The sequence below is a fragment of the Pelobates fuscus genome, chromosome 11 (assembly GCF_036172605.1).
Source record: "Pelobates fuscus isolate aPelFus1 chromosome 11, aPelFus1.pri, whole genome shotgun sequence".
Taxonomy (NCBI): Eukaryota; Metazoa; Chordata; class Amphibia; order Anura; family Pelobatidae; genus Pelobates; species Pelobates fuscus.
Genome location: NC_086327.1, coordinates 43783914 through 43799852, shown reverse-complemented (window position 1 = coordinate 43799852; position 15939 = coordinate 43783914). Strand labels below are relative to the sequence as shown.

General features: G+C 43.7%; 1 protein-coding gene across 4 annotated transcripts in view; it reads right to left on the bottom strand.

Moving 5' to 3' along the window:
• LOC134577212 (serine/threonine-protein kinase BRSK2-like) overlaps window positions 1-15939 on the bottom strand; it is a 235573-nt gene that overhangs the window by 75651 nt on the left and 143983 nt on the right. For all 4 annotated transcript variants that reach the window (XM_063435884.1, XM_063435885.1, XM_063435887.1 and 1 more), the window contains exon 3: window positions 14761-14846. In XM_063435884.1, coding sequence (XP_063291954.1) covers window positions 14761-14846 — 86 coding nt within the window. The remainder of the gene's footprint in view (window positions 1-14760; window positions 14847-15939) is intronic.

The following is a 15939-nucleotide window of genomic DNA, read 5'->3' as shown; positions in this document are numbered from 1 at the left end:
TCATGTTTACTGCAAAGAAAAGGCAAGAAAGTGTATTCACTATGTTATGCTATTGCTAATGGGGAGACGACAATATTGGGCACTAAATATATTAAAGCCGAGACCATCCTATATCCCGAATAAGACCATAGACACACCACAAATGTATGGGTCCATGACCCCATAGACATGCCCCAGAGTTAGACCAAAACAACCAGGCAGAGAGGCCCCCTACCAATTGCACACAAATAAAGTGAAAGTGACACAGTAGGGTTGATTCCCTTGATGTATTTAAGAAACATAGAATGTGATGGCAGATAAGAACCATTCAGCCCATCTAGTCTGCCCAATTTTCTAAATACTTCCATTAGTCCCTGGCCTTATCTTATAGTTAGGATAGCCTTATGCCTATCCCACGCATGCTTAAACTCCTTTACTGTGTTAACCTCTACCACTTCAGCTGGAAGGCTATTCCATGCATCCACTACCCTCTCAGTAAAGTAGTACTTCCTGATATTATTTTTAAACATTTGCCCCTCTAATTTGTCCTCTTGTTGTGGTAGTTTTTCTTCATTTAAATAAGGTCTCCTACTTTATTGTGTTGATTCCCTTTATGTATTTAAATGTTTCTATCATATCCCCCCTGTCTCGCCTTTCCTCCAAGCTATACATGTAAACCTTTCCTGGTAAGTTTTATCCTGCAATCCATGAACCAGTTTAGTAGCCCTTCTCTGAACTCGGGTTACCGAGAACACCACCCTCTTGCAGGGCGGGTAAGAAGAGTACAAAGGAGGCGCATGCACGCCCTCCCGGAGAGGTAACACAACCTAAACCTGAATGAACCGAACCCCAGGGATCCCCCTCCCCCCCCCTTACCTAGTAAAATGGACAACACACCGACCAATTACCCACTGCAGACCTCAGCCGGTCCAAAAGGGTATAATATCCCATGCCAGACAGCCGGCCTTACAGAATAGGCAAGGTAAACCTCCTACTGAAGGAGGGAGGTGGAGTGTAGTGGAGAGATAGTGGTGGGGAGCAACTAGGAAGACAACCAAACGGTGTGAATATACATGTCCTATAGCTACATGTGTTAATTGTTCAAATGTTTTTTTTTTCCCCCGCCTTGCTTCTTTTCTGTACCCCGTTTGACCTTTAAGCCGACCCCCCAAAAGGGGCCGCATACAAAACAATAAAAATTGTCAAATTGAAAATATATATATATATATATTAAAGCCTACCATAAAGACCTGGGGAAAAGGCTCGTGTGCAAACAATGGGAAAGTTCATTTAGCATTCACAAAAAATTAACATCCTGCGTGTCCCATTTGGAACCAATGTGCAAAATTATACACAGATGGTACGTAGTTCCCAATCGGCTAGCACAGATCCAACCAATTAGCTCTAACATCTGTTGGAGAAGTAGATTTAAAGTGGGTACAATGTACCATGTCTGGTAAACGTGTCCGCTTGTAGTCCCATTCTGGGCAAGGGCTGCGAGACTAGTGTCTTCTCTGTTGGTATCCAGCTTTACACCCAAACCTGAAGTTTGCTTGTCACTTTACCTGCCATTTACCTATTCCAGTTCTAGTCTTAAATTACTATACCAAGTATTAAAAGCGGCAAATACAATAATTGCCCGGGCATTGAAATCTCCCAACAGAGCAACTAACAAAGATCTGATCCAACGGATATTTATTAATCTGTCATACGAACACTTGGCAAAACTCTCAAATATGCCCAAACAAAATTATGTTAGAAGCCGGGGCCCAGTGGAACAACTTTATAAAACTTTCTCTGATGTTCCAAATACATGAGACCTGGAAATGAGATCATTGGTGACCGAGGTCCCTGACTGTGACAAACGCTCTTTTCTACCAACGTTTGCCAAAAACGCCTGGAGGAGTGTGGAAGCTGGCCTCCTGCCCACCGACTATGGTCCAGGTCTGAAACCCTGTTTGTGAGTTAATCTGCCTAGCTGCCATTAGCAGCTTTCCCTTGGTGCCCCATTCACTTGAACAAATTGACAAATGGCCCTCAGCGGTACTTAGCCGCAACAGATATGGAACTAATTTCGGCATGAGGCCATCGTGGTTCCCGGTCACCTCAGTGGTACTTAACCCACAAATATTATGGAACTGTTTTCAGCTAGGTGGCTTGCGGCTCCCGCAACTTGGTCCGGAGTTTTGAACCACTTTGCAACCCGACAAGAAAGTGCTTTTTAGAAGGAAAGTGCCTGAGACTGAATAACAAATGCTCCCTGAGAGTCAGGCAGAGAACCCTGTATTTCGGCTGCAGGAGCTCCTGAAAGTTGACTAGCAAAAGCACCAAATGCTCTGGACCTATTATGGGCTAGGACCACATGTGCGGCCTGTCAGAACTTTGCCCCGTGGCGTTTCACCTACACTGCATGAATCTGAGTGCTATTTGGACAACTTGGGCGCTCACATCAAGGCTGTTTGGGGATGTATGACATGTGGGGTTATTATATGTTTTTATGATGTTCTGGGGTACTTTTATGTTTTTATGTTTTGTGTTTGGCTCTCTGTTCCTGGGAGATAATGAGCTTACCGGTCTTTAACTCAACTATCTTGCAGGCACAGAGATTCCAGGAAGGGGGTTTAATTGTATTGTTTGGTGACCCCCTGTTGGGGTCTGTGCATAAAAGGCCAAGTTTGGCTCATTAAAATCAGTTGTACTCCCAGAACCATGTGTCATCTAGTTACTGGGAGGGGAAAGGGCTATTCCCTGCTCAGCACCTTGTTCCATCTTGTGGAGGATTCAGCAGGGAAAGTCCTTGTAAGGACTATAGCTCCCAGGACTGTGTGTCGTCCAGCACCTGGGAGGGAATAGAGCTAGTCCCCTATCCTGTTCCAAGATGGAGAGGCTCCAGGAGGACCCAAGTCAAGCCACAACGACTGGGGCAGAAGTGCTGAGGTTTTCCCCGGTTTCAGCTAGGAAGTGATACTTGGCGGAAATACCCAGCCAGGGTACTACCGCTACCAGGGGCGGACTGACAGGTCGGGCAGATCGGTCACTGACCGAGGGCCCGAGTCAGTCAGGGGCCCGGCAGCACAGTCATGCTTCTGCTGTGGAGATCAAAGATCTCCACAGCAGAAGGAAGTTAAAGAAAGTGCTGTAAGAAGGTTGCAGGGGGCCCATAATGAGTCGAAGGGCCCCTGAAACCCATCAATCTGCTAATACCTCCCCCCCATCATTCAGTGAGAGACCTGGCAGCATACCTCTCACTGCCACTCTGCCAGGTCTCCTCTATCTCTGCCTGCTCAGTGCTCCGTGTGAGGATGGGAGGGGGGCAGGAAGTGACATCACCCACTGCTTCCCTCTCACACGGAGCACTCCCAGCATGGATGGAGGGTGAGAAGAGGAGCCTGGCCTGACAAGTGCTGCTTCAGGAGATGGAGGGAGAAAACATCAGATTTTACAGGTAAGCAGGCCCACACTGCCCCCCCCAATACACACACTGCCCCCCCCCCATACACACACTGCCCCCCCCCCATACACACACTGCCCCCCATACATACACTGCCCCCTCCATACACACACTGCCCCCCCCTATACACACACTGCCCCCCCATACACACACTGCCCCCTCATACACACACTGCCCCCCCATACACACACTGCCCCCCCATACACACACTGCCCCCCATACACACACTGCCCCCCATACACACACTGCCCCCCCCATACACACACTGCCCCCCCATACACACACTGCCCCCCCATACACACACTGCCCCCCCCATACACACACTGCCCCCCCATACACACACTGCCCCCCCATACACACACTGCCCCCCCCATACACACACTGCCCCCCCATACACACACTGCCCCCTCATACACACACTGCTCCCCCCATACACACACTCCCCCCCATACACACACTGCCCCCCATACACACACTGCCCCCCCATATACACACACTGCCCCCCCATACACACACTGCCCCTCATACACACACTGCCCCCCTCATACACACACTGCCCCCCTCATACACATACTGCCCCCCCATACACACACTGCCCCCCCATACACACACTGCCCCCCCCATACACACACTGCCCCCCCATACACACACTGCCCCCCCATATACACACACTGCCCCCCCATATACATACACTGCCCCCCCCATATACATACACTGCCCCCCCCATATACACACACTGCCCCCCCATATACACACACTGCCCCCATATACACACACTGCCCCCCATATACACACACTGCCCCCCATATACACACACTGCCCCCCCCATATACACACACTGCCCCCCCTACACACACTGCCCCCCCTACACACACTGCCCCCCGTACACACACTGCCCCCCCGTACACACACTGCCCCCCCCGTACACACACTGCTTCCCTGTACACACACTGCCTCCCCGTACACACACTGCCCCCCCATACACACACACACTGCCCACCCATACACATACACTGCCCACCCATACACACACACTGCCCACCCATATATACATATATACTGCCCACCCATATACATACACTGCCCACCCATATACATACACTGCCCACCCATATATATATATATATATATATATATATATATATACATACACTGCCCACCCATATATATATATATATATATATATATATACACTGCCCACCCATATATATATATATATATATATATATAAATACACTGCCCACCTATATATACACTGCCCATCCATATACATACACTGCCCACATATATATATATATATATATATATATATACACACACACTGCCCACGCATATATACACGCACACACTGCCCACCCATATATATATATACACACACACTGCAGACACTGCCCACCCATTGATATACACACACTACATACACTGCCCACCAATATATACACACACACTACATACACTGCCCACCGTTATATACACACCGACTGCATACGCTGCCCACCCATATATACATATATACTGCCCACCCATACTGTGTTGCAAGATCTGATTTAAAATGAAAACAGATTTTTTTCATTGAGGCTGTTTGAGTCACAGAGGTATGGCTAGTACCTAAGGCTGCAGAAACAAAAGTGATTTAACTCAGGGAAATCCCAGGCACCAGGCCATGGCGACTATAAATTTTGCCCTGGTGCCTGGGATGTCAGCCGTTCAAGGTGGCTGCCCACGGTAGCATGAGAGCGGGCCAGCGGTAGCATGGGAGCCGGCCGCCCGCGGTAGCATGGGAGCCGGCATGTGAGGGAGCAGCTGTTTAATGATGCCGGGAGCCAGAATATGACAGCACTCCAGTCCCAGCATCACTACAGAGAGCGCGAGGGAGCAGAGAGGAGCTGCAGGAAGATTACTGCTTCCTCGCACACAGGAAGAGAGAAGAGCCCCACTGGACCCCAGGGAAAGATCCACTAAGCTCTCCCAAAGGTAGGGAGGCTGGGTGGATTTCAAGAAAAATAAAAATCTAATTTTGTATGTGTGAGAAAATGTGTGTCTCTTAGTATGTGTCTGTCTTTCTGTGTGTGTGTCTGTATGTCTGTGCGTGTGTGTCTCTATCTGTGTGTGCATGTCTCTGTGTGTGTGCATGTCTGTGTGTGTATGTGTCTCTATGTGTGTGTGCCTCTGTATGTGTGTGTCTCTGTGTGCGTGTGTGTGCGTGCGTCTCTGTGTGTGTGCATGTCTGTGTGTGTGTATGTGTCTCTATGCGTGCGCGTCTCTGTATGTGTGTGTCTCTGTGTGCGCGTGCGTGCGTCTGTGTGTGTGTGCATGTGTGTGTGTGTGTCTCTGTCTGGGTGTGTGTCTGTCAGAGGGTTTGTGTTTGCATTGAAAGTTCTGCAGGTAGAGGCTGTAGACACCAGAACAACTACATTAAGCTATAATAGTTCTGATGTCTATAGTGTCCCCTAAGGGGGGATTTAATTTGTAATCTCATTACAAATTAAACGTAAAATTAGTTTTAAAAAAACTGGCTTCTAACTTTTTTAGCTGGCTCCTAGATTGTAAACAAATTTGTCAAGCCCTTATTTAACTCCTAAATGGCAGATAATTGAGCAGGGAGACTGCAGGGGCATAATCTATTCACCAAACTCACTTCATTAAATTAAAGTTGTTATGGTGCTAACAGAGTCCCTTTAAAGTTGCAGGTGCAAGGTTGATAAATAGGCTTAATATACAAAATGTGGGGTTTGTAAATATAACCATTCATGGTGTCATAATGTGATTTTAAGAACACAGAACATGTTAGTGTTGGGCACAGTGAGTGATATAGGGTGGAGTTTTGGGAGGTGCTTAACATAATCTTTGTGGAAGGCGCCATAAATTGTACCCTTGGGCTGAAGCCCCTGTGCTATGTTTATCAGCACTTTTATTCACTAAAGTGAGAACTTTTAGGAATTAAACTGAATTTCAAATTTGGGCCAAAAAGTTGAATTTGACATTAAAGGACCACTCTAGTGCCAGGAAAGCATACTCATTTTCCTGGCACTAGAGTGCCCTGAGGGTGCCCCCACCCTCAGGGACCCCCTCCCGCCCGGCTCTGGAAAGGGGAAAAGGGGTAAAACTTACCTTTTTCCAGCGCTGGGCGGGGAGCTCTCCTCCTCCTCTCCGCCTCCGTTCCTCCCCGTCGGCTGAATGCGCACGCACGGCAAGAGCTGCGCGCGCATTCAGCCGGTCACATAGGAAAGCATTCATAATGCTTTCCTATGGACGCTTGCGTGCTCTCACTGTGATTTTCACAGTGAGAATCACGCAAGCGCCTCTAGCGGCTGTCAGTGAGACAGCCACTAGAGGAAATAGGGGAAGGCTTAACTAATTGATAAACATAGCAGTTTCTCTGAAACTGCTATGTTTATAAAACAATTAGTTAAAGGAACACTATAGTCACCTAAATTACTTTAGCTAAATAAAGCAGTTTTAGTGTATAGATCATTCCCCTGCAATTTCACTGCTCAATTCACTGTCATTTAGGAGTTAAATCACTTAGTTTCTGTTTATGCAGCCCTAGCCACACCTCCCCTGGCTGTGATTGACAGAGCCTGCATGAAAAAAAAAATGGTTTCACTTTCAAACAGATGTAATTTACCTTAAATAATTGTATCTCAATCTCTAAATTGAACTTTAATCACATACAGGAGGCTCTTGTAGGGTCTAGCAAGCTATTAACATAGCAGGGGATAAGAAAATCTTAATTAAACAGAACTTGCAATAAAGAAAGCCTAAATAGGGCTCTCTATACAGGAAGTGTTTATGGAAGGCTGTGCAAGTCACATGCAGGGAGGTGTGACTAGGGTTCATAAACAAAGGGATTTAACTCCTAAATGGCAGAGGATTGAGCAGTGAGGCTGCAGGGGCATGTTCTATACACCAAAACTGCTTCATTAAGCTGAAGTTGTTCAGGTGACTATAGTGTCCCTTTAACCCTAGCTGGACCTGGCACCCAGACCATTTCATTAAGCTGAAGTGGTCTGGGTGCCTAGAGTGGTCCTTTAAATTTGACTATCAATTTGAATTCCCAACAATTTTCATTTTACAGAGTAACCCTGTAAATATTTAAAGCAATACAGAGTAACCCTGTAAATATTTAAAGCGTACATATTGTATGATTGATGAAGCATTGAGAAGAAAATGTACTGAAATTATAAAGACAAAGTGGAGATTCATAATAGTATATCAACACCTTTATGTCTATTTTTTTTGTGTGAAATTGTTGCACAATTCATTACACCTATCAAACATATTTTCATTTGTGGCTTCTTTTGAACCCTAACTGTCAATTTTGCATGTATGCAATATTTGTTGGCAACACAGCAGATTTATCAATGTTTCCGCCATTTTCTTTTTTTTTTTTTTTTAAGTTCTGTTTCACGTCTCTTTTACCTGCCATTGTTAAATGTGTGGTTTGCTGAAATTGAAATTTCTGCAAAAACTGGAACAAGTTATTATAAATAAAACTGTCCCTTTTTAGATAACTTTAATAATTACAGTCAAAAAACATTCCTTAAAGGGACACTAAAGTCACCAGAACAAATACAGCTTAATGTAGTTGTTCTGGTGAGTATAGTCGATCCCTGCAGGCTTTTTGCTGTAACCACTGTCTTTTCAGAGAAAAGGGTAGTTTTTACATTACAGCCTCAGACGGCCACTAGAGGTGCTTCCTGGGACAGTGCTGCACAGTGTGCAGCCCAGACGTTCAGCATCTCCACGCCCTGCCTGGAGATGCTGAACATTCCCCATAGAGATGCACTGATTTAATGCCTCTCTATGAGGAGATGCTGATTGGCTAGGGCCACAATGAGCCCCGCCTCCAGCCCCTTGGCTGAGGAGACCCAAACGCGCTGGAAAAAGGTGAGTGAAACCTTTCTAACCCCAGGTAAGGGGGGGCCTACCACCTACACGGTGGTTTTAGAACTACAGTGTCAGGAATATACGTTTGTGTTCCTGAAACTATAGTGCCCCTTTAATAATTACAAACAAAGTAATGATGGAATTCAACTTCTGCTTTTCAGAACACCTTGTTGAACATCCCCTAATGTTGAAATTAGCATTGCAGATTTCTTTTTAGTTTTAGTAAATGTAAGTAGCAGAATTTTTTTTTTATTTCTCTACTTTTACTCCACCAATTTAGCTTTTACTCTCTGTGTGAATATACAGCGGTGTACTTTCACTATGGCCAAATGAGCAGAACCCCCTCCCCCCATTATTCCCCATAGGAGAACTATATTGCTTGATGTGCTTGACTATATATTTTACTCCATTTTGTACTTCACTACAGAATATGCTGGCACATATAAAACAAGCAATAAAAAGAAAGAGAGGGAAACACAGCCTCTCTCATTCATTGTGGCATCCATTTTATGGGTTGACAAAGCATGGTAACAATGTAAAAGTTTCACTTTATATTGATTTCTAAAAATATGAACTAATTCCAAATTTGGCACTGAAACACTGATAGCAGCTGGTTTTGAAATTACAATGATGATGAACTCTACAATTTTACGCATAGCCAATGGGGAAAATGCACGCAACAACCATTGTGTGTAAAACCTACATTTGTGGTTAATTGCATCATCTCACTCATTAAATAAATAAAAAAAATATTGACCCCGGAGGAGCTGAGCTCAGACTGCCACAAATGAGTCAAAGCACATTAAAGAGGCTCTGTTACTTCTGAGATTTTAGCCCAGCTGGATAGCTAACTAAAAATTAACTATTGGTTGTGCTAATCTTTTTTTAAAAATAATTTTTACAAATATTTTTAATTCCACGTTGTGATGGGCACACCCTGCAAATGCTAATTAGTTAACATGTATGTCACTGCTGAACAACATGTCGACCGCGCATGCTTTGTAAATCATTTCTCTCTAGATGACAGAGTGTGCCTGAGGCACCATAGGTTGACTACAATGCCCAGAACAAATAGGTTTTTATTGTTCATTTTTTGTTTTGTTTTTTTGTTGTGCAGGTGAGTACAAAACATAGACATGCACCACAATAGCGTAGAATAATATGGAAACATAGACAGGTGGAGCAGTGGCTCTGAGAACTGAGCACATTTTTAAAGGTAATAGTTACATAGGTATGTCTGAACGATGACCACTTAGTTAAGATTAAATATGACTGTAGCATCCTGACAGCTTTGGTAGACAGGGTTTTGTTGGGTCAAGTAAGCTTGAGTTTTACCAGGGAGACCGTGCAGGTGCTGGGTCACATAAGGTGCCTTCTGGTAACTACCTGGCTCGCCCACTGGTTGTAAATTAAACGTAAGGTGAACAACTGAGCAGGGTGAGGAGGTACAAAATATTGCGGGGTGTCCGCGGCTGGGGTATAGACTAATAGTGTATGCAAAAACATAACCTTATATTTAAAACTTATTTACACAGTTCCTACAACAGTGGGGCAGATTTGTGAGTGGATGGTGCAGCTCAGTCGGCCCACTAAGGGCACTCAGGTCGGGGCCACTGTCCGTGATACCCTTGGGACAAAAGTCTCATAGTCTGCCGGGGTCCAGATATGTGGTCTGGGGAGGATGTTTGGTTGCTGCAGAGCGTCTGGTGGAAGGCCCAAGGTAACCAGTTGTGTCTTCGCCTCCTGCAGGTCCGCTGTGAGGCACGTGTTGTCTCCCTGGAACACCTGTAGCCTGTGTGGTGAGCGCCAGTGATATTTAATGTTGTGGGCGCAGAGTAGGGTGGTGAAGGGTCTCATGGTTGAGCGCCAGGCCATAGTTCCTCTGGATAAATCTGCGTATAATGAGAGGGCCATGTCCTCGAAGGGGTATGGTGTGTTTCCCCTGGTAGCGATCATAACCGCGTCTTTGTCCTGCCGCTTTTGGAATTTAACAATTACGTCCCTGGGTGCCGCTGAAGGAGCCGTTGGCGGTTTGGGGATTCTGAATATGCCATCCAGGCCTACCGCTTTAGCTTGTTTTGGCTGAAGTATTTTGCCTACGAGGCGCCTCATGAGGTGAGGGAGTTCCGAGTCTGAGACCGACTCCGCTATGCCACGGATTTTTATATTTTGGGCTCTGCGTGAGTCTTCCAGTACCAACATTTTCTGTTCCACTCTCAGGTGCTGCTGTTGCAGCGTTTTCACCTCCTGCTGGAGCGTGGCTACAGTCCTCGAGTGGTTGAGGGAGTCTCGTTCTATGATTCCCATGCGGTTTGTGAGACCTTGTATGTCTTTCCTCATGTCGGCTACATCCGCTTGGATATTCCGGCGGAGCTCCGCCAGCAGCTCTCTCATTTCGGCCTTTGTAACCGGGGCAGTGTCCAGCTGCGCTCTTGGTTGCACTGCCTCTTGCATTGTGGGTAAGTGTGTGACTTCTCACTTCTCAGAGTCGCTCATCGGAGTCGTCGAGGTAGGTGTCCATAGTGGGTTCCAAGACGCCATGTGCTCGCCGCCATAGGTCCCCTATGCTGGTGCCCTGCCGGGGCAGTTCTTGTTTTGTTTTTTTCTTTTTCCTGCCCATTAATGTTGAGTCTGCTATAGTGGGGCAGTGTTGTTTGCCTTTTGGGGGGTAAAATCGTTGGTTTTTGTGCCTTTTCCTCAGTTAATTCTCGGAGCTCTCAGAAGATGCGACCAGTTGTTTCGGCCTTGTTTTTTGTTTTTTAACATACTGCTGTTGCTTTATTCACCTTGGTACAGGCTGTAATAACGTTTACTTGGGTGTGGCAACAATGAATTAGCAATTTTCTGCACATGACCGCAACATTGTAGTTCAACCAAAAAGATACCTAAATGGTGGCTATTAGTTGTGTTAATTTTTTTTATTTTATTTTTTTAATGGACTAGATTTTATTTTAATTTACATGGCGTGGCAAGCACACGGGGCAAAGCATGTAAATTAGTTAACTTCTGCAGTGCCATACATTGTGCATACAATATTGAAAACAGAAATGTTGCAGAAAAGGATGAGTGACATAAGGAATTGGGAATTCAATGTCGGAATTCATACAGAAATTCTCTGTAGATTTCTGACCACACCCGTGGTGTCATGGGGTGACTAAATCACTTACAGCCTGGTTTCTCAACCTGTGGTACGCGTGGTGTACACGCACCAAAAGCAGGATTGTGAGATTTGTGTCGCCCTATTAACAGGACATGCAGTTCCGGGCACCGAGCCGGCAGATTATTATGGCATTTAGCCATGCTGGGGGCAAGTAGCAGGTCTGCTGGATGGAAGAAAGTGGTTTATGGAGGAAAATGGTTTGGGCAGGAACTGTTAGCTCTTCACCACCAAGGTTTGCAGACCTCATCAGATACTCAATCCGCAGTTCCAGTGCCCTCTAGTGAGTCAGAGCGAAGCTGCCAGGACTCCCAGCATGCACTCTGATTCAGTGATTGTTGGAACAGTGAGGAGTAATTACTGAGGTTGCATTTAGAACAATCATTAAATGGAAACTATAGTGCGAGGAAAACAAACTTGTTTTTCTGGCACTATAGCTTCCCCCTCCGTCAAGGCCCCATCCAATGGCGGCACTCACATTAGGATTTCCCCATAGAAAAGTTTTAATTTATATCAATGTGGGTTCATCTGAGACAAACTGGTAGACAGCCACTAGAGGTGGAGTTAACCCTAGCAGGTAATTATTGCAGTTTCTTAAAAAGGTTAAGGGACCTATAGGACAGTGCACCCAGACCACTTCAATGAGTTAAAGTGGTCTGGGTGCCTTTAGTGTCCCTTTAAGTGTTTATCTAAAAAATAAAACAGCTTTCAAAAGCTACAAATCTCTTGTCTGTTGCCTTTGCAAGCCCTCCCCTTCTTCCCCAGCCCAAATTTTCTGTGGCTGTCCAATCACAGACTTCCCAATACAGCTCAATGAGAAGTCTTTGTAAGGCATCTGCTCTGGGCAATGGCTGCCTCTTGAGCTCAGCTCCACTGAACTAATCAAACCAGGAAGTAACAGGACTAGTTGTCTGATTGACAGCCAGGAGATGTAACAAGGTTAATTTATAAAAGTGACAAGTTCTATTGATATCTGCACTTGTTAAAAAGATGACACACTATTTACACATAAAGCATTCCAGCAGGCTAAAGTGCTTTAGGTGTTTGGAGTGTCCCTTTAATAGGGTAAAAACATAAAAATAGAGATTTGGTTCTCATCCTTAAGATAGGGATTCTCATATAGGTTTTATATAAAGGCCTCCAGCTGCTGAGCCATTGCAAACCAGCTCAGTAAAGGTTATGTTTATCAAAGCAAAATATGTGCTATTCTGCCACATCCTTAAAACTTCAATCAAGTGCTATTGTAAGCCGTCATCTCATATACAGCGATGATTCAACACATTTGTACATTGAGAAAATCCATTTGATTTTGTAGAAATTTCACAAAGTACAAACCATTTCTAGTTCTAGGAATGTAATATGAAATATCTTTATTTATTTTTTTAAATAAAATTAATATTCTGGCCTTACTGATTTCAATTATGAGATACGCATGTAATCGGTGCCTTGAATTTAAATGTTAATATTTATTTTTTTCCATTGCAAGTGTGGCACAATTCTAAATCATATTAAAAGCCCTTGAAAAAAATCTAATTAGGGTTTTACATTTTAAGAGATGTTAATTGGCAGATCTCCATATGACAAGCTTGAGCTGTGTCCCTACAGCTGCAAATAAGCTCTAGCTAACCGGCATTTTGACGATTCCCTTTATGACCTAGTCTTTCAGCAAGAGGTTCTGCCAGCACTATGCTAAATAGCATACGTGATTGTCATGGGGAATAGTGCGTCATTGATTCTACAATTGTAAGATCAGTATCTACATTTTTTAAACAATATATAGAAAAAATTGAGCCATTTAGAATAATACAAATTTTTTTCAAATATAATTTTAATTTAAATCTGAAAAGTTCTCTTTAAGATCTTATGAAGTTTCTTGCAGATGTATGTGGCCCTCATTAGCAGAGTACAGAACTTTTTGAAGTTCCCATTGAACAGAAATTCTCCAAGGAAAAGAGTGTTGTCATAAAGTGTCAATGACTGCAGGAAAGAGGACAGAACCGGTAGGAGAGTTGATGGATTAAAGGGCCACTAAAGCCACCCAGGCCACTCCAGCTCAATGAAGTGGCCAGGATGCAGAGGTACTGTCAATTTAGACATTCAAGTTTTGCAGAAAAGGCAATGTTTACCTTGACAGATTAAAAACACCTCTAGTAGCTAGACAGCCACTGGAAGACCTTCCACTACATTTGCCGATAAAGATCGACCATTGGATACAGAAGCACTCATTGGAAAGCATTAACAGTGAAATTTGGATGCACATGCGGCACATTCCACACATGTGCATCAAGTCCCCAGTGGTCTTTTGTTAGGAGCATTAGATTGGACCATGCCAGAGGAGGCCAAGCCTCCTCCATGACATTATAGGAGGCAGAGAGGTAAATAGCACAGATGGAGCATCAGCGTTGTAAAAAGGTAAGTAAAAACCTTTATTTTATTATTTTCTCGGGACACACGGAGGGACTTATATAACTAAAGACACTAAAGCGTTAGGAATACAGGTTTGTATTCCTAAAGTTTTAGTGTTCCTTTAAGCCCCTCACACCCCTCAAAAATTAGGGGGGGGGGAATAGGAATTTGTATTACTAATGATTTAGTATTACTTTAAGCCCCATAAACTCGTCTCATACCCCCAAAATATTAATGGACTGAAGAGTTTTGCTCCAAATCCAACAACATCCCAAGTGAGGCCATCGTAGGATGTATTTGAATGGCCTAGAGAAGAATGACCCAGATGTAGCATATGTTTACATCCCTATATTGGTTTATTTTTTGAAAGAAACATGAAGGTATGTAACGTGTTAGTTTGAGAGTATTTCTGATGTCTGTAAGAGACTGGCCAAGCAATTTTTTCTTTCAAAGAGGTTTCCTAGAAACCTAAATCTTTCCCGTGCACTACCATCATTTAATTTGTGGCAGCAATAACAAAAAAAAATCCAATCTTACGCTCCACCGGCCTATTCAAGTGCCCTTTTCTTTACATTCTGCAGTGTAAACACTATGCTATGTTAATCAGACACAGTGTTAGGCTGCCTGCATAACACTTCTGAACATTTCATGTAAGGCTAACACAGGAGAACACATCTCTCATCTGTTTATACCTGATCATTAACCCAGAAACGCATTAGAAGCAAGACATCTGTAATTTACACAACATCCAAATTAGGCAAACCTAAAAAACTGCTGCCCACAGCACTGACAATGCATACAGCTATCATGCCAATAAACACAGATGCCCAGAGCTCCTCAGTTTGTAGGAAGCAAGGGAATGACTGTAAATACCTACAAATATTTCTTATTCTCATACACATCATGCAGCTTGAGGACGTGGGGATGTTCAATCAGCTTGAGGATAGCAATTTCTCTTTCCACCTGCAAAAAAATTTTGTAGTAGAGGAGTTAATGAGTGAAGCGTTAGCAAAATAATTAACAAAATGTTAAAGAGGCAATCAAGCTCACATTTGTTTTATTCACTTCTATAGATCCATTAAAATATTTTGCAGATTAAATTTTTTTGACATGGACCACAAAAAGATACAGAAAAGTGGTGCAACGATGTAAAATGAAGACACGGAGAGGTGATGCAAAGATGTAAAACAGGATAAGCTAACAATAAAATGAGCCTACTGGTTCCACTGGTTTTCATGTGACTGCCTCCCTTTTAGTACTTATTATTCAGAATACAAAACTTTGATAAATTGTTGTGCAATGTAGCAATAACTTTAGCAAAGATGTGCAGTATGTTCTTTCAAAGGTTGTGGTTAAAGGTAAGATGTGGACATCTTAAAGGGGCACTGTAGACACTGTAACTGCATCATCTCATTGCAGTGGTTATAGTGTCTGGAGTACCAGGTACCATTGTGTTAAACCTTTTTTAATTGTTTTAATGATAAACAAGAGTACCCAGCATGCCATCCCCTATGTGCTGCTAAGACTAATGAGGACGTATTAGCCTGAGCAGTAATGGGTGGCAGTGATAGGCTAAAGGAATTCAGCTGACACTCTCAGCCAATCACCCTTTCCTGGTATGAATTGCTATGGTTAAAGATAATTGTGTAATCTCTGCCTTAGCCATATATCCAATGAGGGCTGGCCTGTGCGAGGCCATGAAGCATCATTCATTGCTAAAGGAACGAAAAAGAGCTTAACACTGAATGAAGGGACAGCATCAGGGGGCTATAGGCAGGATAACCAGTTTAATTTGATTAAATGGTTATATTACCTATCGTGCCCCTTTAACACAAGACCGTTTTTTTTATCCAGCTCAATTATCAGTAATTCACCATAGGATAATAATGCCTACAGACAAACACATTTATTCTCACTCAAGAGTTTGCCATGCTCAAAATATGCCTCTAAATTGAAATAGTCACAGCAAATCTGTGGAACAGTCCTGAACTTGCTGATGTAAAAGTCATGCTTAGAAAAAAAAAATAAGGTTTTTCCCAAGCATGATAATACTATA